This window comes from Carya illinoinensis, chromosome 1, assembly GCF_018687715.1.
Source record: "Carya illinoinensis cultivar Pawnee chromosome 1, C.illinoinensisPawnee_v1, whole genome shotgun sequence".
NCBI lineage: Eukaryota > Viridiplantae > Streptophyta > Magnoliopsida > Fagales > Juglandaceae > Carya > Carya illinoinensis.
The window spans coordinates 55,073,987-55,098,601 of record NC_056752.1 but is presented as its reverse complement, the minus strand read 5'-3'; the positions used below and the strand labels follow the sequence as shown (position 1 = coordinate 55,098,601).

Genomic DNA, 24,615 nt, shown 5'->3' with positions numbered 1-24,615 from the left:
TGAGAACTTTTATTTGCAATAATCAAGTGGAGGTTTACGAAGAATATTTTTATAATTTTAAAAACAAAAAATTAATGTTATGTCTAGTTGGCTGATTTAGATAAGTTTATCTTTACATTTTTTTAAAATTATAAAAAATATCCATTTTAAAATATTTTTTTATTTAATAAAAAATCTGCACATGTAATTTTCAAGCAATAAAATTCTCTTTTAATAAATTAAATCTTAGGTTAAGAAATCCGAAATCATAATTTGTTTTCCAACCATTTTAAAGTCCGGCATCATAAATGAAAAAATAAAAAATAATGCTAAATATAATTATGAATTGTGCAAGCATCATTTATTTATTTTAATTTTTTTATTTGAGTTTTATATTTACTCTTTTTTTCTTAAAAAAAAAATGCACGACACTTACGTAACATATAACTGTAAATATTATTTTTTAAAATTTTAATTTAAAATCTTATAACTGATGATATATCAATAATACTATTTTGTTATTTATTTTTTAAAAATTTTAATGTGAATTTAATGATTGGAAAATAACTGAAAAATATAAATAATTTGATTTAACATGATAAAAAAATAATAATTAAAATAATTTCTGAATATTATTTTTTTAAAACATTATTGAAAAAATAAAAGTCTGGTGAGAACGACTGGTAGTTTTGGAAGGGAGATGCCCCAGCCCAACTGTTGGATTTATTGAATCGCTGTGGGGAGGGACCATCGCACATAAAATCTAATGAATAAATCCAAGGTGGTGGTCCTATAAGAGGTCCACATGTTTGGTACAGTCGACATTGTCCTGAAAGGTCTTTTAATTTAGATCACCAGGATTAGCTGTGCTATACATACATACATACATATGTATATATATATAAGAATTTTCTATATATATAAATATATATTTTTTCTTTCATCATGGAAGGTTTTTGGCCTATCACTTGTCGCCAGGCGGATCACCACAAAATGCATGAATTTTGTAGATAATTTTCCTGCATTTTACGTGTTGGATAGCTTGGATTTCTTTATTGACAAATGGTATCACACGTCCATTTAATTAATATATAATTTTATTTTATAATTTTATTATAATACTTAAATATATGTGTTTAAATAAAAAGATAAAAATAACAAGAGCTCTTCTAGTCATTTCTAGCCCATTCCATACACTATACAACATATTTAATTTTTTATTTTATTTTTATTAAATTAAATAAATTATTATACTCATCATCCATACATTATATATGTAATAAAGAAAACAAATCATGTATAATACGTGGTATAAATATCATAAATTACATATTAATTAAATAAAAAATATGAGGCGCAAGTCTTTTTCAATTGTTTTTTATCCGCGTGGAAAAGTAAGTCAGTCAGTCTGTCACGCGTATATTGGTGACCGACCGTCCAAGTCGTTAAATGCGGCCACTCGTACCACACTTGTTACAAAATGCAATTGAGACTTCCATAAACAACTTTCATGAGCAGTATGGGTTTCGCAAAATCATGTTTGTAATAATAATGAATAGTTTTTTTTTTTTTTTATGGATCGTCTACCAGATCATAAGTAACGGTATTATTTTTAAGATATCGGGTATTAAAAATTTAAAGGGAATTTTGTATCATGGGAGGTTGAGATGGGTCCAAACAATATCCCTTTAATTATTTGAGAATATAATATATAATATGAATTAAGATTTGTGATGGAGGTTGTAATATCCTTAAAAAGGAAAATCATACAGTTAAGCAAGACTTGTACCAAACAAATAAATAAATAAAGAAAACAGTTTTTGGGACCAATTTTAATTAATGGAAAATCCTCTATTCACAAAAGAATTATATAAAAGTAATTACATAAACTGATGTGGATTTGTATGGTTTATCAAATTATAAAGTTAATTTTGTGTAACATTGATATAATAGATTAGATAAAACCACGTCAGCTTGTTAAATTATTTTTATGTAATTTCTTTTATAGATATAACAATACTCTTAATTAATTAACCATCGATTTATTAGCATAAAAAATATTGACAAGTACTTAGTGGATTATTTTAATTGCAAGTGCGTGTTGGATTCTTATAATTTCTATATATGCTGGGGAGACTTCTACTTATCTGCATAGACATAACTAAAAAGATAGAGTTATGATACAGTTACTACTATATATTTTTGTGTACTCTACTTATATAATTGGTTTTATATTAAAAAAATCATGCAGCCAATCACATAAGTAGAATATGCAAAAAATACAAAAAGATAACTATATATAAAATTTAAAAAAAAGATATAGCCAGCTTCTTGGGACCAATTTAATTGTAAATTGTAATCTATTTATTAGAATAAAAATGATCCAAAATGTAGACCATTTAAGTCCCAAGTACGCGTTGGATTTAGGTCAGATATCTCCATTTAACGTATATTACTTGTATTAGCGTTACTCATTGCTTATTCCACTTCTCGTGCATTAAGAGGTTATTTGGATAGTGAGATGAAATGAAATTGTTTTAAATAAAAGTTGAATAAAATATTATTAGAGTATTATTTTTTAATATTATTATTTTTTTGAGATTTAAAAAAATTGAATTATCTATTATATTTTACGTGAGAATTTGAAAAAATTGTAACAATGAGATGAAAGTATTTCTCAATTCAAATAATACCTCCATTTATTATTAGTGTTAAAAAGTCTTATATTTGTTAAAAGTCTACTGTTTTTGGGACCAATCTAGTTACCTCAATTTACTAGATTTGTTAAAAAATTCTCAGTATCATGTAGACTATTATAACCGATCTTTTAGTCATTTTTTATATGAGATTTGTACGTACAATTATTTTTATATATTAATTATATAATATATATTTATTTATATATATATTTTAATTATTTTATTGATATCATTGATTAAAGTAATTATTTTATATTATAAAAATAACACAACTAATCGCAATGAATAAAAGGCATGCAAATTAACAGTTAATGTCTCTGATCCTCTACCATTTGGTCATATTGGAATCAGTTAAGCAGTTAAAATGCCAATTGCCACGTCGTCAATCCATGCCAATGTCTATTTGGCCGTCTTTTTCTTGCATCTTCGAATTAATCATTTTGTTTAAATGGTTGGTTCACTCTTAATTTATGTAATCGAGTCAAATTATATATATGGAAAGTCAAATAACGTAGGTGAAAATATTGCACCAAGAGTAGTAATGGGATAACTTTTTAAGTACCGTAACCAAGCTAGCTAAGTAGCTCTACCTTCTGTTTCTACCTCCAAAGTTAACACGTCCCCATCTCTTCTTTTAAGCCCCCGGAGTTCCTCTGCCAGTTTCTTGTGCTTCACAAGCCTCTGATCATCTTCTATTATTGCCTCTCTCCGTCTCTCTCTCTCTCAATACCTTCTTCTCATCCCTTTCTCTCCACTAGTCCTCTCTCTCTCTGCCTGTGGGCTGTTGCTTTGCAGTTTGCAGCCTTTTCTCTTCGATCCATTTGTGGCCATAGAACCTCGAGACGGCCTGTTTTCTTCCCCCAATAACTGAAGAAATCCTCTCTCTCTCTCTCTCTCTACCCAATAACGTTGCAGAGAGGAAGCTATACCTTCTATATCTCTCGTGTATATATATATTTCTTTCTTTCTTAGCTCCCTTTGTTCAGTATTTTCTGAAGAAAGTTTTGCTGTGAACATGGGTTTTTCATGTCAAGCGTACTGTGTTGTGTAAAACCAATTTTAATTGGAAGATCAGAGCAAGAGAAGATATGTTGGACCTCAATGTTGATATCCTCTCCGGTTATTCGCTTTGTGATGAGAAGGAGGACTCGTTAATGGAGGTGGAGAAGCTCCTAAAGGGCTCAGGAAACCAAATGGAAGACTCGGGGACCTCCATCTCCTCCGTCGTCAACGCCGAAGAAGCTCCCAATAACGTCCGAGACGAAGACTGTTCCAACAACTCCCCCGAGTTCATCTTCGACATCTTGAGAAAAGAAAATCATGGTATCCGTTCCGGCAAGGAGTTCAAAGACAAAACCCCGGCACCGGAACTCGTTACGAGGTCGCTTTTCCCCGTAATAGGAGAAACGGGAGGCGGGGAGTCAGAGTTCGGGCCGGGATTGTCATCGAGGCCTCAGTGGTTGAACTTGTCGTTTGCTCATGACTCGGGTGGTCAGGCAGAACTGGGAATTTTGCAGCAGAAGCAACAGCAGGTGAGGAAAAGTAGGCGGGGGCCGAGGTCTCGGAGTTCGCAGTACCGGGGAGTTACATTCTACCGGAGAACCGGCCGATGGGAATCACATATATGGTATTGATTATACGGATAATGAATATATGTTTGTTTGATCATAATAAGACGTTTTATGTCTCAATGATTTGAAGTTCTTTATTGACCTTGACTCTAATTGTATGAGCTTCACATAAATGGTTTTACCTTACATACATCTAAGAGTATATTTTATTTGATGGTCTTAACTCATTCTCTCTCTCTCTCTCTCTCTCTCTCTCTCTCTCTCTTTTTTTTTTTTTTTATGTACAGGGATTGTGGGAAGCAAGTATATTTAGGTAAGTGGGCGATCTTTTATGCAATTTTACTTCATTATTGGGGAAAAAAGTTTCAATGAAAAATTCAAAAGGGTTTGGATATCTTGATGAATTCGGATGTTGGGATTTATCAGGTGGATTTGACACTGCCCATGCCGCTGCTAGGTGAGCTTATTTGTATATTGTCTTGAATAAGGAAATTTACTTTATGCTTGGTTAAACTATACTAATCATGGGCATCTTGAATCCGTGATTTCAGAGCATATGATCGGGCTGCGATCAAGTTCCGGGGAATTGAGGCAGATATCAATTTTGATTTAAACGATTATGAGGAAGATATGAAGCAGGTGGGAGTGGGATGTGTTCATTCAATCATTGATTGATATCTGATTTATGCCGATGATGAATCTCGCGTCCTAATTATGATTTGATTGATGTGCAGATGATGAATCTGACCAAAGAAGATTTTGTTCAAGTTCTTCGACGCCAAAGCACTGGATTTACACGAGGGAACTCGAAATACAGAGGTGTGACCCTGCACAAAGGGGGTCGATGGGAAGCTCGTATGGGACAAGTTCTTGGGAATAAGTAAGAAACTTTTTCCTTAGCTGAAATTGTAGTAATTGTGATGATTTTGTTACTGGATGCTGTTGTCAAAACTTGGTATATATTGCTGTAAGCACCGGCCCGATATTTCAGAACTTATCATTTTGGACTTCCTCTTAAAGTTAAAAATGGTTATACAAAAGAAGAAGTCCTTGGACAATCAACTTTTTTATCTATGAAATTATGATACTTGCTTGCAGGTAATTATGATCAAGAATTAGTTGTGATTTAGTCTTAAAACAAATCTTCATTTTCGATCTTTTTCGAATTCAGGCCCTATGATATGGCAGCCATCAAATGTAATGGGAGGGAAGCTGAACCCTACTTTGAGCCAAGCACCTATGAAGGGGAGATAATTGTGGATAACATTGGTCAAGGTAATATCATAATAGATTTCAATATTTTTATTTAATGTTGTTTCAAAGGTAATTTCTTTATTGCGTTTTAAAAGTGAAAGATGAGTTCCCGGTTAATGAATATGTAGATGAATTATATTGCCATGAATTCAGGAGGAGGCCATAATCTTGATCTAAGCCTCGGGATTTCGAATGGTTCTAAGGGGAAGGACAGTGGGATTGAATCTCATTTCCATTGCAACAGAGAGAGATTAATGGTACTTACTCTACTCATATTCAGTCTTTTTACAATGCTTAGACACATTTTCTCCAACTTTTCTTTCACATAGCTATTCCCTTCCCATATTGTCTGGTAGCCAGACCATTTACTCTCTCGTGGAAGCATATAGAAATGAAGTAGCATGAATACGACTTATCTGCAATAGCACGTGTTGTCAGCCATTTCATGATTGTTATACGTCTCATTGTGTGTGTGTGTGTGTGTGTACATCCATGTATCATGGAGTCTATGTTGCAGTCATTCTTTCTTGACTTGTAGGTGGCACAAATAATTTAGTAGTGACAAAGACCATTCTGGTTAGCAGTAGTTACCAACACCCCAGATTATTGGCACATATGCCTTCAAATGTTTTTAATCGAACAGTATCAATAGTCTGATTTTCCATATCTTTATATTTAGAATTAAGGAAATTTACACTTCATGTTAATACAAGTAAAACTAAACTATATTAATCTGTTAACTCGCAGGGAAGGGTAGGAGGGAAGACAGTAGAAACTGTTTCTTCGGCAAGATTTGCGAAATGGGCATGGCAAATGCAGGGCAATGGAATTATTAGCCCAACGCCAGTATTCTCGAGTGCAGCATCATCAGGATTCTCTTCTGCCACTAGTACCATTGCTCCATCATCAGCAATCTTCCCACTCAACCACCCTCAGAACAATTCTGTCCACAATCTCGGCCTACTCCATCTACCCACTACATCCACTACCAACATTTCTAACTCTATATATCGGCTCTAGGAGCTGAAACCCAAGATGCAATGATTTGCCTTTAGAAGGTTAGGTAAGCAAGACAACTTAGCCAATCACATATATCAGTCTTGCATTGTGCAGAGATGTACGTGTATCATCATATACTAATAATAGTATTACAACATGAAGCTTGTTGCAATGGTACTTCTCCAAACACTTTTTATCCTTCTGCATGCCCTATCTGTCTTTGAAAACGCCTTTTGCTTTGTCAATAAGTAAGCTTATCCTTTGATTATTATGATCCTTATTAATAAACCAGCCCCTTGAGTTTGTGAATGATTATGTAATTAGTTGCAGAAGATATAAGCCTGTGAATAATGTCTGGTTGGAGCACATATAGATTGATGTGTGCTCTCGATCGCCTATCACTTTCGGTATTCTGTATACGATCCGTACAAAGCCTGAAAGCCACACGTCTTAGCTCCATTCGAGCATATTTCATTCGCAAGCAAAAAATGTACACGTAATTTATTTTCTTTTTCCCTCAACTTGTTTTTTTTTACCTTTTGTTCTTCACACGACATCTACAGTCAAAGAATTCTTTTCTGGTATCAAAATTGATGACGACTTACAACGACCCTAACTTCATTATACGTTCTATTTGAAAATTTAAGAAAAAAACACACTTCACATCTCTAATCGTAGTCGTTTTAGATCCTAAATTAAAAAATAAAATTACAAAAAATTACAAAAGCTCTTTTGTAATTTTTATTTTTATTTTTTATGTTAAGATGAACAATCAGAGTTTAGAGTGTGGAGAGTTTGGTTGTGTTTATGATGGCCCAATTTGATGACTTAACTCAAAATACGTAAATCTTGTATTGTGTGTGACTGATTTTCCTTTTATTTTATTTTTTCTCTTATCATTACTAACATGTTCCTAACATGTATTACAATTTTAACAATTTAAAAACGTAATATGTTAATTTTTGTAAGAAAGCACAGTAAAAATACCTAAAACATTACTTATTGAGTTGCTCTATTAGTTTATCCAGTTTATCAAAACGTCAAATGTCTCTTCCTAATAGTGAAGTGTACTACGTAGTATAGATTAGAGCAATACTCAATATATTCACAACCTAAATACTATTTTAAGAGATAACAGAAGAGAGAAAAATTTGACTTACTTAAAATGCTACAAGAATCAACTGCCCCCATCCTGCATGAGGCCAGCCTTCACCCTGCCATTTGAAAGGAAGTAACGCATGGCTTAAAGCCATCCGTTACAATGCAGGAGAGGAGGGGGTCAGCCCACGTGGGTGCCTCAATCTGACAATTTCAAATTTCAATAGCTAGCTCGAAGTGTAAAGTGTGACATATGTTTGTTGAAGTGCAGAGACTGTATATTTCACCTAATAGCCATCGTTGTTGTTTCTTTGTCGCTTCAATAGATGAAGTCGATGGGGGCAACTATAATAAAACATGTGCACTTAAACAGCATACAAGACCAAAAAGAAAAAGAAAATCATTACCCAGATCTAACCCTGTAGCTAAAATGCTAGGTGGCAGTATGCATCAACGTCAACCTACGCCAAGTTGCAAGATTTCTGGGAATACCGAGATAACGTTTTTGTGCGGCCCAAGGTTCGTTGCACATGCGGAAATCAACCCTTCGGTCACGATTTTCGGACAAAAATGAGGGCCCCAGGTCTGAAAACTTGTCCCGGCTTGCACTTGATTTTGCTGGAGTCAACTTCAGCATACGGCAATTTCCAAGCATCCACACAACTCTTTCTGGCGAGTTCTTGAATCTCTACGACATTAATGCGTAAAACTTTGTCCCTACAAAACAATATAGAATTAGATGCTGACTTACGATTACTAGAGACCTTGAACTTGGTTGGATTTTCTGCTCTGTTCCAATCATGGTGTTTAATATGACGTGTCTTTAGTCGCCTAGTTTTGCTCCCACAATGACTTGGGAAAAGACTGGTTTTACTTACAGTGACCTCCTCGTATCAACATTGCAATCACCACCTTCAGAACAGTTACTGTTATGCTAAAAGCGTACAAGCATTGCTGGGCAGACGACCCAATCTTCATCCTGATCAAATGGACTGCTAAATATAGTACAAGATTTTTTAATGCCTTATTCCGACCAGTTTTAGATCAACTCGCTAAAAACAGTACAAGAACTGCACTTGTTTTAGCTAAGGAAGCATTTCTCTTGGAGCATGTCATTGTGGATAATGAAATGAACAAATTTATTTGAAAGTTCACGGATTTATTTACCTATCAGTACATTAATGAGCTAGAATTTGTCATATTAGTTGGCATAAAATGTATGTAATTTTTTGAACTTTTTATAATGATATTGAGTTCCACGTTAAGTGTTTTAAATACCAAAACTCTATCGAATATCTTTCACTTTGTACTCAAAGTCGATTGTTTTGCAGAAACGTATACATGCCTAAAAAAACTTGCTCAAGCAAAGAAAAAATGGGCTGCCAAAAGGCGAGTGTGGCTGATGATATCAAATGAGTGCAAGTTCTTTTTTGATAGATCATTGGCCCAGAGAAGCTCGGGATTGGGCCCAATAACTTAATGTGCCGTTTTGATATAGTTAGGCCCACTTGAAGGCAGGCCCGCTTCGATCCGGCTTTGAAAGCTTAAAAAACACGAAGAAGAAAAAGAAGAATACATAAACCCTCCCAATAGAGAGTCAGAGAGGCGCGCATACACGCTCTCGAGTCTCAAGCCGCAGGAAAATGTGGCGGAGCATAGACGTCCACCTGAGAGCTTTGCGTCTCTTCCCCTCCTCCACACAACCCTCCTTCTTGCTCAAACCCATCTGTACAGTCCTCACTGTTAACCCAAGGCCTCATGCTCTCTCCGTCCCCCAAAACCTAATTTTTCGTACCATCTTCAGCCCTGCCATCTCCTCGATCACCCCCGGCCTCGGCGCCCGCGGTTTCGGTTCCAATTTTGGTTTCATTGTCGTGCGGTGCGTTTCCTCGGTCTCTTCAGCGCCCACGTTGGAGTGGAACGAGCCAGTGTTGTGCTGCGAGGTCGGTGACGGCAATAATGAGAGCGTGGAGGAGGATAATAAGCCCTCTATTCCCGTCAGAGCCTTTTTCTTCTCTACTAGGTTTGCTTCTTTTTTACCTCTATTTTCAACTTTCAGAAAGTTTTTATAAATTTACGGCTGTTTGGGTTCGCTAGTAGTTTATTCATTTGGTAATTTGAAAGTGCAATAGAAAAGATGGGCGTGCTTGGGTAAATTGACTACAGTAGAAACCGGTTTTGACATTCGTTTAAATTTATTGGTTACATATTAAAACTGTACTCAAAATGACTCGCACTATTTTCCAGGAACATATGGAAGAAACGATTTTTTTTCCTATATTTTCTTTTACACTTATGTTCTTATTGCGCACCCATAGCTTTTTGGAACATTCAAGTCAGTTTGTTGAGAATGGAACCCCATTCTGCCTAAGTCTGAAGCGACACCCTCCCCCCACAATACGCACACACATTTGCGTAACTGAATTTTCTGGGGATTCTTTTGTTCCGGTGTAGTGTGGATTTGCGAAGCTTAGTGGAGCAGAACAAACCCAACTTTATCCCACCAACATCGCGAATGACCAATTATGTCGTTCTTAAGTTTGGCAATCTTTCTCAGATCAATGTAAGTTTTTTTCTGCTTGGTCTATGTGACGTGAATGTGCTTGTTTTCTGCATCTTAACCGCAAAGTTTTGTATATGCTCTTGTTTTGTGATTAAGTTGACCCAGTTAATTAGGACAGTTCTTTGTCTCAGGGTTTGGGTACTTCCTTGAGTGGAAGTAACTGCTGTTACATGGTAGTTTTTCAGTATGGCTCCATTGTCTTGTTTAATGTCCGTGAGGAGGATGTAGATGGATTTTTGAAACTTGCACAAAAACATGCATCAGGATTGCTACCTGAAATGAGAAAGGATGGTAAGCTCTTAATCTGAATATTTTGATTGCTCATAAGGTTACTGGGTTCATGTTTGTAAATATCTCTAAATCATTGTGTAATGCAACTTTTTTGGAAAAATGTTTATCCAACACGCAAGGGTAGTAGCAATGGTCAGGGCTAAAATTATGACTGAGGGTCTTGATACCATAAAAAGTATAGTTTATATATTATTTGTTGCTTTAGACACTTACCTTTGTATGTCTCTATTAATTTTTGTGCAAGCCCGTCAGGGTGTAGCATTGTGGTCAAAGAGCAGGTTTGAGATGTGCTGTGGACTCAGACATCCTGGGTTGATTTAACCCTGACCTTTCTTGCATTATTTGATATGTAATTTCGGAGAGCGGGGTTGTGCATTCAAGATTTATGTCCCAAGGGTGGGTTTGAAGTGCCCTCCTTCATGTGGTACTGTGTCATTATTAAAAAGAAAAAAAAAAAGATTTGGCACAATGTGTTCGTTTGATTGGAAATAAATTACGGAATAAATAAGGTTATTGTGTCTTGTCATTGATATGTCAATGGGGTCTCCCTTAGAAATCGTATGAATTTTATCAGTGAGTAAATGTCTTGAAGCATCATTTTACAGCCTGGTGAAACCTTTTCATTTGTTCTTTAAGGGAACTTAAAGTTGTTGAACTTTCAAGTAAACACTTTTTTAACTCTTTTGCTATCATCTATTCTTTGCTTAAGAACTGTTATACTCCAATGGATGAGAAATTCTTAAGATCTTGTATGTTTGATGTTCTAACTTTGTCTTGATTTGAATGTGTTTTGTAAGTGTAGAGTATGAGGTGAGAGAGAAGCCAACTTTGAACACGTGGATGGAAGGTGGATTAGATTACATTATGTTGCAGTACCTGAATATTGATGGGATCCGGACGATTGGAAGTGTTCTTGGTCAAAGCATTGCCCTTGATTACTATGGACGCCAGGTTAGTTTTGTATCATTATGTATCATTATGCTGTGGGTATTTCTTTATATGTCCTGCTCACAAATCTTTTTTCTGCTCTTAGGTTGATGGAATGGTTGCAGAGTTTACTGATATAAATCGTGAGATGGAAACTACTGGAAAGTTTGAAATGAAGAGGAAAAAACTGTTTCAGTTAGTGGGAAAGGCAAATTCTAATCTTGCTGATGTCATTCTTAAACTTGGGCTTTTTGAGAGGTAAAATTTTAATGGCATGCATTGATTGAATGGTTGACGATGGTGAAAACATGTAAAGCCTAAAAAATACACGAGTCTCTCAATGCTTTTTCTCAAAGCTGCTGGCTTTGACTTTATGGAATCTGAAGAAAACGGGAGACTTTAAATGAATGACAAGAAAAGTTAACGTAATTGAAGACAGATACAGTTTTCTCCTGTTCTTTGCTGTTTGCATGTAGTGTGGAAGCTTTTGCCCTAGCAGAAATGTTAGGTTTTGTCAAGTTTTTAATGTATCTTTAATTAATGATGTATGACAAATACTAAAGATTTAAGCAAATGTGATTTGTATGAAAAAAACAGTGAGTAAATTAAGATTAACATAATGTATTTGAATTAGACTAATCACTAAACCAAAAGGAAGTAACAAAAAACATTATAGATTTACTTTTTGAGTAAAGCAATATAGATTTAAAAATGTCCACAGTGGTTTGTAAGTACGAATCAAGTCATTCTATTTTTCGTTAGAAGTTTTTTGAATTTTCATAATCTTCTTTGACTAACATCATCCTGTGTCGCTGCTCAGACTGTTGAGTGGGCAAGCACTTGTATTGCTCTTTGTTCTTTCCCTTGGATGTTGCTGTTGGTAACCTTGGCACTATTGAATAGTGTGAGGATGATGATAATTTTAAGTGCTCTGTTCACTGTGGGGGATTCCTATTTCAGGATTGATAGTTTCTATCATGAACGATCCATCTTCGCTTGCTGACCTCGTATCATATATATATCTTTCAAAATTTAGCTTATTCACTGTGTATGTTTGATACAACTAATGAAAAGTTTGACTCTTTTTTGACAGGTCTGACATTGCCTGGAAGGATGCAAAATATGCTCAGATATGGGAATATCTTAGAGATGAATTCGAATTGACTCAGAGATTTGCAAGTCTTGATTTTAAGCTGAAGTTTGTGGAGGTGGGAGTTTTTCTCGGATCCTAGCTTATTGACCTAACAACACGTTAATGAATCTTGTGTTAAGCAATGTGCTCGTTGTACTGATTTGTTGATTTATTTTTGCAGCACAATATCCGCTTCCTTCAAGAAATTCTCCAAAATAGAAAATCAGATTTTCTAGAATGGCTCATCATCGCACTGATAAGTGCTGAAATACTTGTATCTGTTTATGACATAGCCCACCGGTCAGCAATTAATCTTTAGCACTAATTTCCAGTTATGTCAGAGGTCATACATTGCACTGTCTTAGTTGGGGTTTGGATGGTAAAGAGATAGATGAGATGGTCGTAGATAAAAGTTAAAAGTTAAATAAAATATTGTTAAAATATTATTATTATTTTATAATTTAAAAAAGTTAAATTGTTTAGTCTACAGATCATTTTTTGTAATTAACTAATTCAAATAGTTTCAATGAAAGATCAAAATATTCTATTGAATAACATGTGAGTAGTTTCGAGTTGTGCCCTCTTCACCTAAGTTTCACTCATGGCCATGGTGTTATATAAACTCCAGTCCAATGCGTCACTTTTCCCATGTAATTGACATCTTTGCCTAGTTTGTCCTGGCAATTCTTTGTGTTTTGGTGTCCAAAGTCTGAACTTAGTCACTTCTAATAATCACCTAGCTAGCCAATATGTAGATTTGGCTATACCCGAACTTTTCTGGTTCACCCAATCATTTCCTCCTTGTCTCACTGTTGCTGAGCAGTTTTTGGATATCAAACGGAACTCCCCAGAACTAATAATCCATGTCTCAGTTTCTCATGCTCGCCTTAAAAACTTCCACAATGTAACTTTACAGTAGCACGGTGAGATTTTTTCCCCCCAAAGAACAATAGAAAAATACCCTAAACAAAGCTCTGTTGCAGAGAGAGAGAGAGAGAGAGAGAGTTATGACATCCATGTGTACATGTTGCAGAGAGAGACACAGTGCGAAAGGGACTATGAATCTGAGCAACAACGTGCCACATGCTTTTAACACGTGTAACAGAGAACTCCACTTTTGATGTCCTACCGTGATTCAAGTGAAAACTCCACTTTGCATCGCAATTCTGTACAGACGATGACATCTACACCGACGTATATGTGATGTGCATACCCACGTTTTCTTCTTCTTATTTTATTTCTTTTTTGGTCAATAGTTCACACGCTTTTTCTTTTGTTGGATTAAAGTATTCACTTTTTACAGTTCGGCTATTGGATTTCGCTATATATCAAACCTTGGTTGCATAATTCAACAACTTTTTCCTCCAAGTTGCATAATTCATGATCACTTTCTTGACGTAACTAGCGAACAAATGACTAGGTCTAGCTATATATACGATTTCCAAACGAATCATTAATTAGTTAGGTTGCTTCATTAACGTCCGTGAAAGTAGGCATGCATGGTCGGCGGTCCTAGTTCATAGAATATATTTGTATATATGTCCTGAGAAATGATATTTGCAATCGTGATTATGCAAGCGGCATATAATCGTTTTGAAAAAAATGAATTAATATGGGATCCACATGAAAAAAATTAACTTTTTAATCGTGGACCCTACTTTTTTTTAAAACGATTGCGCGATGTTTATAATTTCACGACTGTATGTAGTATTGCTCGTCCTGTATATATATATAGTTCCTAACGTTATCTTTAATTGCTTTTTAGATTTCCTTATAATCTCGTATATTTGTTCGTGGTGCTTCAAGTCCTACAATTTTCATGCGGGTTCTTTCAATCGACCCGTACGCGGATCAATTGAAGTAGTGGATTACCTCAAAAACCCAATCAGACTAATTCCCGAATGGTCTAGTACTGCTATTTTCTTAGCTAGGCGCCTTTATAGACTCTCCATGCAGTATTGTCGCCTTCAAATCCACCCCAATACTGTACAAATATGACATATACCATATTATATATTATACATAGACGGCTATATGTTTCGTGATGATATATATATATATATATATATATCTTGCTGCCAGCCTTTTTCTTTGTATATATGTTTGTGTGTGTATATATATATTCACGTTCGTTTCTATTAATTCTTCAGATTGAATGATTTGATCAAAATAAATATATATATAATTATAATATTAAATATTCACTTAAGAGTTAATTTCACTCTTCTTCCAACAGCGATAATAAATATATATTTTTTAATTAAACCATCAAATTTGGAATTAATAGATGTCGCTGTCACTTTTCTTTACCGAATCATTCACATTTTTTTGCCTTTTCTTTTCCGATGGGCAATATAAAATATCCAAAACTATAGTACAAATTACAGTAGAATGGGTCAGTGTGTCAACTGTTATGAACGACATCCCACCTTTTTTTGCTTTTTCAATTTCCTCCGAGCACTAATTGCTAGATTCCTTTATGCGCATTTAGGGTGACTGTCAAATGTCTTTTTTTTTTTTTTTTTTCTTTTTTTTTTTTTTAAATATGCACAATGGTATAACTGAATTTTTTTTTTCTTTTAATATTTTTTAAACATCCTTAATTATTAAAAAAATATAAATTTCTTAATAATTACTTTCTTAATTAGAATAGACACATTTAGGAGACATATTTAATAATCATATTATTATTTTCTAATATTTATGCATGTTTTTGTCTTGTAAATTTAAGTCGAGCGGTGCAAGGGCTACCAAAATTCCTACACCTTTTTTGTACGGAAAAGTTTAAATTTATTTTTTTAAATATTTTTTAAATCCATTTAAACATTTTTTAAATAAATTAAAAATTATTAAAAAACACATTTTTAATTATTAAATAAAAAAAATTAAAAAAATCGATATAAAATAGCTATCCTATTTTTAGATGGTTTTATCCAAATTTTATTATTATAAATAAAGTCACGTATTAATCTGTATATTAATATTAATTTTTTCATATTCAAAATTTAAATCAACATTATTTTTAATAAAATTTATTTTTAAATTAATTATAATAAATTAATAGATATGTTAATATGCAAGCATCTTAACCTATATATATGCAAGCATCTTAACCTATATAGGTTAATATGCAAGCATCTTAACCTATATGTTAATATGCAAGTAGATATTTTTACTTTCCATTTATGTTTTCATTTTCTTAATTAAAAATTCTTTTTCGTGTTTCGGTCAGCAGATAGGACACTGAGCCTATATAACCTACCTAATTTGGACGCCTTAGAATTCTATCTCAAAGGCCAAAGCATCTGATGGTCAGAGTACTCTGAGCTCATACCTAGTCCAGTTCAGAGATAGAGACAGCCAGAAAGAATGGAAGCCTCGGAAATGCAGCAGCACTTTGAAGGTGGACGAGCATCTGATAAGGAATCCAAACGAGGAGGGTGGACTACCTTTCCCTTCGTCATAGGTCTCACTTTTCTCTGATCTGAATCTGTCATGTTGCGTTAACTTGAGTAGATCGTTGCTGTATGTTTTGTTTGGTTCTTGTTTTCTTTGCTTTATTTTCCTTTTGTTTAATCATATATTAGTTGTAGCCAATCAAGTTACGTAGTGTTCCTTAGCTAGTGTTATTTAAAGCTCGTTAACCTGATAGATCTGATGATCCCTTTAGTTGAATGCATGGGGATCTAATTAAGTAGCAAATTGCACTGATTTTGAGCTGCAGGAAGTATGATGGCTCTCTCGATAGCGGTCGGTGGTTGGGCGTCGAATCTGATAGTGTTTCTAATAACAGAGTTTCATGTGAAAAGCATATCCGCTACAAAAATAAGCAACGTTGTCCTCGCTTGCAGCAGTCTCTTCCCCATTGCCGGTGCCATCATTGCCGATTCTTTCTTCGGCTCTTTCCCTGTCGTTCGCATCTTCGCCTTCGTTTCCTTACTGGTATTTATTAATGTTGTAGTTGCTAGATCGTTTTCATGAGATCAAGGGCATCCGCCACCTAGCTAGCTATAAAGACTTTTTAGCCAAAATTTGGACAAGAAAACGTGTTAGAATTTTTTATCATTTGAACTCTTGTTATTTTAATAAAATAGAGAGTGGGATCGATGCAAGAAGTTTTAAAAAAGTGAGAAGTTAAAAAAAAAAAAAAAGTGTATTTTACTAAAGTTTGACAAATAATAAGGGAGGCAAACGTGAATGCTCTAATAAATAATAATTGCCAAAGTACATGATACAGTCTATGGTAATAATTAAAGAAAATCTGATATTGTATTTGTTTATAATTTCAGATCTAATATTTATAATTAATTGAGTCACAGTCATTGACTTCTTCGATATAGATAATAATGAAGAGCTAATAAATTCATTGGCCTATATATTGTACATAAAAATTAAAAGTAATTAAGCCCTCTTAAATCATTAATTTGTTTCCATTTTTGAGAATAATGCAGGCTATGATCATGTTCACCCTAATCGCAACAATACATTCCTTCACCCCACCACGATGTACAATCGGCTCGTCTACCTGTGAAAGCCCATCAAATCTTCAATATGCAGTGCTGTATATGACCTTAACGCTGGCTTCAATGGGGTCTGGAGGCACACGCTTCACAATTGCGACCATGGGAGCCGAACAGTTTGACAAGCCCAAAGATCAAGCCGCTTTCTTTAGCCGGTATTATCTCACCTTGTACGTTGCAAATGTAATCAGCTTCACTGCCATTATCTATGTTCAGGATAACGTTGGCTGGGGATTAGGGTTTGGTATATGTGCCATTGCAAATGCCATTGGTTTGGCTGCTCTTGTACTGGGAAAGAGGTTCTATCGCCGCGTTAAGCCAAAAGGAAGCCCTTTCAAGAGCATAGCTCGTGTGGTGGTCGCAGCAATTAGGAAAAGGAAAACATCTCCAACTTTTGGAAGCCATGAAGATTATTATTTTGAAACCGCCGGGAATTATATGTTAAAATATTTGGAAGACAGGGTACCAACCAAAAGATCATTCAGGTATGATCATTCCTTACTTTAACTATATATATATATTTAGAAAAATGATTTATGTAATTCCCAAATAGACAAGCCTCAAATATTTATATGTAAAAAAGACAATTCTTTTTAATGGGATCTACTTTTTTACAAATGATTTACGACTTATAATCTATTTAGAATTTATACCTAACATTACTTAAATATTTATATGTTCATGCTTACTATACTATACTAATCAAGGGCAAATAACAAAGGATGATTGCTATGCATGTGAAAATTATAATATTGGAATTTGGGACGTCAGACGAATTAATATTACATAGCATATATATATATATATAAGTTGTCCTTCCATGGTTAGATATTATGTATGATCTCGAAGAGATTCAAGAGCATCATGGAGAAATTAAATAGAACAAATTAAAAATTATAGATTAGAACAAATCTTCTCATCAACCTCTATAGATAGACGCAAACCGGCCCCCACACGCTTATGTTTAGAATTAAATGTAAAACAAGAAACATTATATAATATCCATCCGGGGCCATGATTAATAATTTAGTGAGCAGCGTCATATATATGAATAGTTGTGTGGTTATTGAATAATCCAAATCAACCATACTGCATGTATATATATATATATGCATATATAGTTTTCTTTAATTTCTTGGTTAACTATATAATATGGTTGGTGGATTTTAAAAGCTTCGTACCATTAAATTATGCATGCAGATTCTTGAATCGTGCAGCTCTAAAGACTGAAAGTGACAGGCAATCCGACGGCTCGTATGCAAGATCATGGAGGCTGTGCACCATGGAAGAAGTGGAAGACCTCAAAAACGTAATGACCATCATCCCAGTCTGGTCTACTGGCATTTTACTAAGTACCTCGATAGGTGTTTCTAATAGCCTTACAATCCTCCAGGCCCTAACCATGGACCGACACCTTGGCCCCAATTTCAAAATCCCTGCCGCATCATTCCTAGTGTTCAACCTCTTAGCTACAGCAATATCAATCTTCGTCGTAGATTGTTTAATCCTCCCCACGTGGCAAAATCTAACTCACACACCTATCACACCTCTCCGACGTATTGGAATTGGCCACTTCATCAACATCATTGCATTGGTGGGATCAGCTCTAATCGAAACTAGAAGACTCCACGTGGCCCAGACCCATGAACTGATCGAGGGCTCGATTGTGCCCATGTCAGCCTCATGGCTCGTGCTGCCATTGGTCGTCATGGGCATTGGCGAGGGTTTCCATTTCCCAGGAACAGTTGCATTGTATTATCAAGAATTTCCAAAGGCGTTAAAAAGTACGTCCACGGCTATGGTATCGTTACTGATCGGAATTGGGCTCTATCTAAGCACGATAGTTACAGAGTTGATAGATAGAACCACGAGATGGTTACCGGATAATATTAACGACGGGCGATTGGATTGTGTGTTCTGGACGTTGGTGGTAATAGCAACTGTCAATTTTGGATACTTCTTAATTTGTGCCAGGTTTTTCAAGTACAAAAATGTTGAAGATCACTAGAAATTATATTTGTAGTTATAGAATATGTACTAGTACTCATTTTGATTAAAGTAAATAAATATGAAATTTATATAAAAATAATAAATTTTTAATAGTACTAGATTTTTTTTTTTTTTGAAAAAAAAAATGAATGACACTTGCATGATTATAAATCTGTATTTTACATAATTTGATTATGATTTCCTAAGTTGGCTATGATTTTATATATGGTTATTATTTAATAAATCGTGTCAGACACTTTCGATGATAATAATATATGCGTGTACAAATAGAAGGTTGTCATTTACAAAAAATAATATTCAGGCGCAATTCCTTTATAAAAAAATGTCAAATCAAAGTGTTACATGTAAACAAATAGATTAGTACCAAATATTACAAACAGACACTCTTAGCTTAATGCCACTCAACTGAAATTAGGCAAAATCGTACGTAAATCCATTCACTCAATCAAATGACAACATTTCAACTCAAAAACCATGCTCTGTTTTCTAGTGAAGTAGGTCGAGATCGACGTCGACGGTGGAGATCATTTTTTGTGGCGACCTAAGGTTTTTACGCACATACTTGCGTGCACGCACATGCTTTCCGTTGATGGAGAAATTGGCTTTGTTCTTGCAGTCAAGGACCTCTGGTCCTCTGCAATGAAGAAAGCTAAACGAACTACAAGGCGGGCATAGAGCGGTTGCTCCAGTACTGGAAGGACTTCTTGCATATGGATTGCTTCAATAAAATCTCCAAATTTCCTTTTTATTTATTTATTTATTTATTTTTAATTATAAAACCAAAAATCAATTTACAAGATTAGTACTGCAAACAACTTACAAATGTTCTCAATCCTGCCTAACGAAAATAATAAAAGAAAAACTACGTACCTGGTGAAGAAGTACCCTCTGATTTCGTTTTCTGAAAGGGGGTGACCTTTGGAGAATGTCAAGAAAATAGACCTATCAGCTGCTGGGACTTCTTTCTCTCTCTCCTTCATCAGTGCTCAACTTTATTTGGCTCAAAACTTCGCTGATCATCTCGCTATTTAAAAACTTCCTCTGCACCGAAAGATCATAAGGATCAAAGTCTCCGAAGGTACTTCTCCACTGACATGAAGAGACAAGTATGGCAGAGCCCCATGTGAGGAGGACGAATCCCAGAACTAGAATTGTAATTCCAAACAGGCAAAAAAGGGTTCATGGTTGAACCGTAAAAGTTAAAAGGGCTTAAAGTTCTGCGCTCCCTTTTCAAAATGACCCAACTCGCCTCCAATCCCAGTATTGTTTTCACTTATTCCCTGTGAGAGTTTGACTGTCCTCGAACGCTCTCAGCAAGACCTCGTTGGTAATCTTGGTGACTTCTTGAATAATTCCAATGGTATTGTCATGGAAGAAGCGGAGAGAGACCCAAAAACAGTTTTTGTTAAGTTCTTTATCAGAGGGATACTATCAACACTCTCGGAAGCGAAAGGGAATATGTTGCTCTCTATGCAAGCTAAGGCCACAACCGACTCTTCGACAAGTTCGATGAGTAAAGTGTCGGGCAAGGACAATAGTTTGGAATACACCATGTCGATTTCCTTGCCGACCATCTCGAGCCAGAGCCAGAGCGCCATGAGTTGGGTGGCCTCCGCGGGGTCACGGCCTAAGTTAAAGACCAGGCGGCTGAAGAGTTTGCGGTTGATGGCGTGGAACATGTTGAATTCCTCTTGCGCGACTGAAGTATTTGCCAAAGAAGAGGATCCGGAAGGGGGTAAAGATGAACCTGCCTTTGTTGTCGAACGTCGACTGGACTGGTTGAGAATAAAGTTTTGTCCTTTGTGGAGGAATTGGATTTGCTTTTATAAGGATGAATAGGTTCCATTTGTGGCCGTTGGGAAGTGAATGTTGGGGACGAACCGCCACTTCGAATGGGTGCCATTGTTGCAGAAATGGAAGGAATATATATCAAAAGAGAAATGTTACATATCATCCTACACCACGTACTCTATATATTAAAATATTATTTTTTATTTTTTTATTTTTTATTTTATTTTATTCTTATTAAACTAATTAAATTATTTTATTTATTATCCACACACTATATATTTATTATAAAAAAAATAAAAAAAATTAAAATAAATATGATGTATAAAATGTGAAGATGATAAATAGATTTTTCCATATCAAAAATTCTATATGTATGTGCGCTGTACTTCAAGTGTGTTGAGATTCAAAGGCAACGGTCAAATGCTTTTCGATCTAAGAGTCCTGTTCAGTTTTTACGGTTTGCCAGATATGCAGTTCGGAGGGTTCCGAGCAGACATGAGGATCTCTCTCTCTCTAAATCATATAAATTTCATTTCATTTATGAATCGCAGAAAAAATCTAGACAAGAAGTTAAACTAGGCATATACTCTGGCCTCCGTACATAATTTTTTTTATAATTTATATTGTCTTAACTTCTATAAATTTCACCATCACATAAAAAAAGTATTTTGTAAATACAGAACTAAACGACCTATCTTTTAAAAGAAGAGAAATACTTTCACCCAAGTCTAATAACTTTTTTTTGTTAGAAAAACAACAAAGCATAAAAAACATAGAAAAATAAAAGACACATACACTGAGGAAAAAACTGACCTAGGTTTAATCTCAATTTCCTTCCGCCACGCCTTCCCCCACAAAAAAAACTTTTTCTTTTTTCTCATTTATTTTTTCTACTTTCTCTACCTTATACCCGGCGTTGCCTTCTCTGCCTTAGGCAAATTTGATAAGTAAAATGAGAGTTTTGAGTTGAGATGTAAATTTAAAATATTATTTTTATTTTGAGATTTAAAAAAATTGTATTGAGATTATAAAAAATTGAATTATATATTATATTTTATGTGAAAATTTAGAAAAGTTATTATAATGAGAGGGCGTGCGATTCTCTTTATGTTTATGTTGAGCAAGGACCCACAAATACAAATTTTATTTTTTAATTCTTTATATAATTTATTTTAAAAGAAGGTCAATAATTAAATAAAACTTGAGATTTAAATAAGAATTTTAATATATTAGATGAAGTGATCTTATTGGTTAGTTATAAAATGGATTATATAACATATTTGCATAAATACAACTACAAAAATTATATTTACAATTATTTTTACTTATTTTTTTATACAGACAGTACCATATTTACAATTATTCTATGTACATTTTTACCTATTTTTACGAAAAATCGTAACATTACACATAGGCTTGTGCAAAAAATGCTATGACCTGGTCCGTCCGTGAGACCCAAATCGACCTATCCGAAAAAGCGGGTTGAAGGAAGTTGCATGTTGAACTCGTTGAAACCAACTACCAATAAGGGTGGAAGACGTGGTTGCACTTGGGTAACAAACGAAGTGTTTCGTGATCTCAACTAGCACACCTCTATCGATTTTGAGATCCTTGATCGTGAAGCTAAAATTGTGGAGCTCGATCGATCTCAACGAGTACAAGGTCTACAAGGTCGAGTCTCTCAGTGAGTCAGCCGACAAGGTTGTCGTCAACGCATCAACTCAGACCGATGAGAAGTGAAGAAGATGCAAATCGATTAGGGAGAAAGAAGACGAAGAAGTTGTGTACGAAGAGAAAGCTCAACTTGAAACGTTCCAGAGTCGAAGCACGAAGCTGAGCAAGGATGAGATCTCGCCTCTACTGTCTGATTCGAGCCCCGAAACACTAGAGTCTCTGACCGATGGAAGGATAGTGATTTGCTCAAGTGGGGTTAATGGTGACAATTTGAATCCACCAACGATAGAGATTTGTCCAGGTGGTTGGATGAAGTCATTGTCGGTTCTGATGCAATTAATATCGTGCGGGTCGATCTCATTAAAGGATTGTTGGAGCATGGCAATGAAAAATGAAGGGTTCTCGTCAAAAAACAAGTAGGCTCTTAAGATTCCATAGCCATCTTCCATTTCCTCTTCTTAGCTAAAATCGTTAGGGTTTGATCCGCCATTGACATAGTTTTACCTACTTGTTGCTTCTAAACTCAGATTGAGTCGAGTCATACCAGACTAAACCGCCATGTCATTGGGTCGGATCGAGTCGGGCCTAAATACAAAGCGGATTATTTGGATTGCAGCCCTAATTACACATACAAGTATTCGTGTATTTTAAGGTTGACAGTACAATGTTTCGTGCATTCACTCTTCGAAAAAATGGTTGTGGTCGTGACGGCACTGGCGGGACGAGGAAAAGATGCCGCAAAATGCCAAGTATTGGATTTGATGAGGTCGATAGTTTCTCGAAAATTTTAGGAAACAAACTTTTGGCCCTCCATACATTGGAGGAGACACTTTTCTGCCCCCCGTCAAACACGTGACGCTCTTTTTCCTCCAACTTGTATCTTCCGATATTAAATTGTATTTTTTCTTGTGAATTATGGGATGGGACACATGCATGTTACTCTCGATTATGACAAACAAGAAAATTTAAAGTTGGGCTCTCATAATTGGTTCGCAGTGTTTTAGTTGTGTATATCATCATTTATGAAAGATAACGATATTGACTTTTTTTTTTAATGCATAACAATGATATAAGAGCCCTTTGATTAAATAAATTGTTTTATTTATTTTAAATAATTATATATATATATATATATATTACTGAATATACTGTTATTCAAAAATAACAAATAATTATTAGGAATATCGTTGTTAAAAGAAGATAATTTATACAATTTTAAAATTAATTATCGTAGGCTGTGCATATATAGAATTCTCACGAAAAAAGTTTTTTTTTTTTTTTAAGAAGACTATACAGAACTTACAAATACAACACATTAATACTATATCTAATATTAGTCATTAGGCTCGTGGAATCACTTGTAGGGAAAGGCATATATACCATATAAATTTTCACATATAATGAAACTGCATATATAACATAAAATGGTCAATGTGGTCATTCTGATTGAGTGGATATGAAGTGATCTCACGGATGGATATTCTGAGTTTTAATTTAATTAATCCCCGACGAATGCAAACTCTGGTCTGAGCAACGTACAACGAGGTCTCCCTTTTTGTAAACGCCAAGAACAAGTCACTCACATTTTTGATATAGTTTTTAAATAGAGATTGTGATACTGATTTAGATAATTTTATTTTTAAAATTTTTAAAATCATAAAAATAATTTTTTTAAATAATATTTTTTTCATTTAATAAATAGCTTGTATATATAATTTTTAGAGAATGTAAATAGAATTTTTCTTTACAGTGAAAGGACAAATCCGAATGAATTATCCTTCCTCGTCCGTTTCTTCGTCCTTTTCAAGCAGCAGGCCAGCTCGGAGAAATATAATTGAAAACCATGCCCTATGTATATGTAACAGCTTGTTCCAGACGGTTTTTTTCTTCATTTTAACAAATTAAATCTTGGGTTAAGAAATCTGAAATTATAATTTTTTTCCAACCATTTTAAAGTCAGGTATCATTAAAAAAAAAAAAAAAAGAGTAGAGTCTATTATTAAAAATATAATTTTTTTTTTCATGTGAGTCTTATATTTATTTACTTTAAAAAAAAGACTCGACACTTACGTAATATATAACTACAAATATTATTTCTTAAAATTTT

The 24,615-nt window shown here is 34.6% G+C and overlaps 3 protein-coding genes across 4 annotated transcripts; all 3 read left to right on the top strand.

Moving 5' to 3' along the window:
- The first annotated feature begins 3,284 nt into the window (after positions 1 to 3,284).
- On the top strand, positions 3,285 to 6,674 carry LOC122289791 (AP2-like ethylene-responsive transcription factor TOE3). Its single transcript, XM_043097079.1, has 8 exons — positions 3,285 to 4,305; positions 4,537 to 4,562; positions 4,676 to 4,706; positions 4,801 to 4,888; positions 4,984 to 5,129; positions 5,421 to 5,524; positions 5,657 to 5,760; positions 6,251 to 6,674. The coding sequence occupies exons 1-8, from the start codon at positions 3,767 to 3,769 to the stop codon at positions 6,521 to 6,523; spliced, it is 1,311 nt and encodes a 436-aa protein (XP_042953013.1). The 5' UTR covers positions 3,285 to 3,766; the 3' UTR covers positions 6,524 to 6,674.
- A 2,490-nt stretch (positions 6,675 to 9,164) lies between these two features.
- LOC122289780 (protein RETARDED ROOT GROWTH-LIKE) lies at positions 9,165 to 12,959 on the top strand. 2 transcript variants are annotated; one of them, XM_043097061.1, is made up of 7 exons: positions 9,165 to 9,623; positions 10,055 to 10,163; positions 10,295 to 10,454; positions 11,257 to 11,405; positions 11,488 to 11,639; positions 12,475 to 12,589; positions 12,695 to 12,959. In XM_043097061.1, exons 1-7 carry the CDS (start codon positions 9,244 to 9,246, stop codon positions 12,830 to 12,832), a joined length of 1,203 nt encoding a protein of 400 aa, XP_042952995.1. In that variant the 5' UTR covers positions 9,165 to 9,243; the 3' UTR covers positions 12,833 to 12,959. The 2 variants fall into 2 exon arrangements, with proteins under 2 accessions (XP_042952995.1, XP_042953003.1); XM_043097069.1 differs by having other exon boundaries at positions 9,483 to 9,623; positions 10,282 to 10,454.
- A 2,835-nt stretch (positions 12,960 to 15,794) lies between these two features.
- LOC122289771 (protein NRT1/ PTR FAMILY 2.7-like) lies at positions 15,795 to 19,091 on the top strand. Its single transcript, XM_043097048.1, has 4 exons — positions 15,795 to 15,979; positions 16,238 to 16,455; positions 16,965 to 17,518; positions 18,234 to 19,091. The coding sequence occupies exons 1-4, from the start codon at positions 15,883 to 15,885 to the stop codon at positions 19,039 to 19,041; spliced, it is 1,677 nt and encodes a 558-aa protein (XP_042952982.1). The 5' UTR covers positions 15,795 to 15,882; the 3' UTR covers positions 19,042 to 19,091.
- Positions 19,092 to 24,615: the final 5,524 nt, after the last annotated feature.

What these genes read in the sequence shown, in the direction of transcription:
- LOC122289791 (XM_043097079.1), top strand. Translation starts at nt 3,767, where the DNA reads ATGTTGGACCTCAATGTTGATATCCTCTCCGGTTATTCGCTTTGTGAT. An exon ending in TGGGAAGCAAGTATATTTAG is followed by an intron (nt 4,563 to 4,675) that starts GTAAGTGGGCGA and finishes GGGATTTATCAG; the next exon opens with GTGGATTTGACACTGCCCAT. An exon ending in TGTGGATAACATTGGTCAAG is followed by an intron (nt 5,525 to 5,656) that starts GTAATATCATAA and finishes CCATGAATTCAG; the next exon opens with GAGGAGGCCATAATCTTGAT.
- LOC122289771 (XM_043097048.1), top strand. Translation starts at nt 15,883, where the DNA reads ATGGAAGCCTCGGAAATGCAGCAGCACTTTGAAGGTGGACGAGCATCT. An exon ending in TACCTTTCCCTTCGTCATAG is followed by an intron (nt 15,980 to 16,237) that starts GTCTCACTTTTC and finishes TTTGAGCTGCAG; the next exon opens with GAAGTATGATGGCTCTCTCG. An exon ending in TCGCCTTCGTTTCCTTACTG is followed by an intron (nt 16,456 to 16,964) that starts GTATTTATTAAT and finishes AGAATAATGCAG; the next exon opens with GCTATGATCATGTTCACCCT.
- LOC122289780 (XM_043097061.1), top strand. Translation starts at nt 9,244, where the DNA reads ATGTGGCGGAGCATAGACGTCCACCTGAGAGCTTTGCGTCTCTTCCCC. An exon ending in GCCTTTTTCTTCTCTACTAG is followed by an intron (nt 9,624 to 10,054) that starts GTTTGCTTCTTT and finishes GTTCCGGTGTAG; the next exon opens with TGTGGATTTGCGAAGCTTAG. An exon ending in TTGATTACTATGGACGCCAG is followed by an intron (nt 11,406 to 11,487) that starts GTTAGTTTTGTA and finishes TTCTGCTCTTAG; the next exon opens with GTTGATGGAATGGTTGCAGA.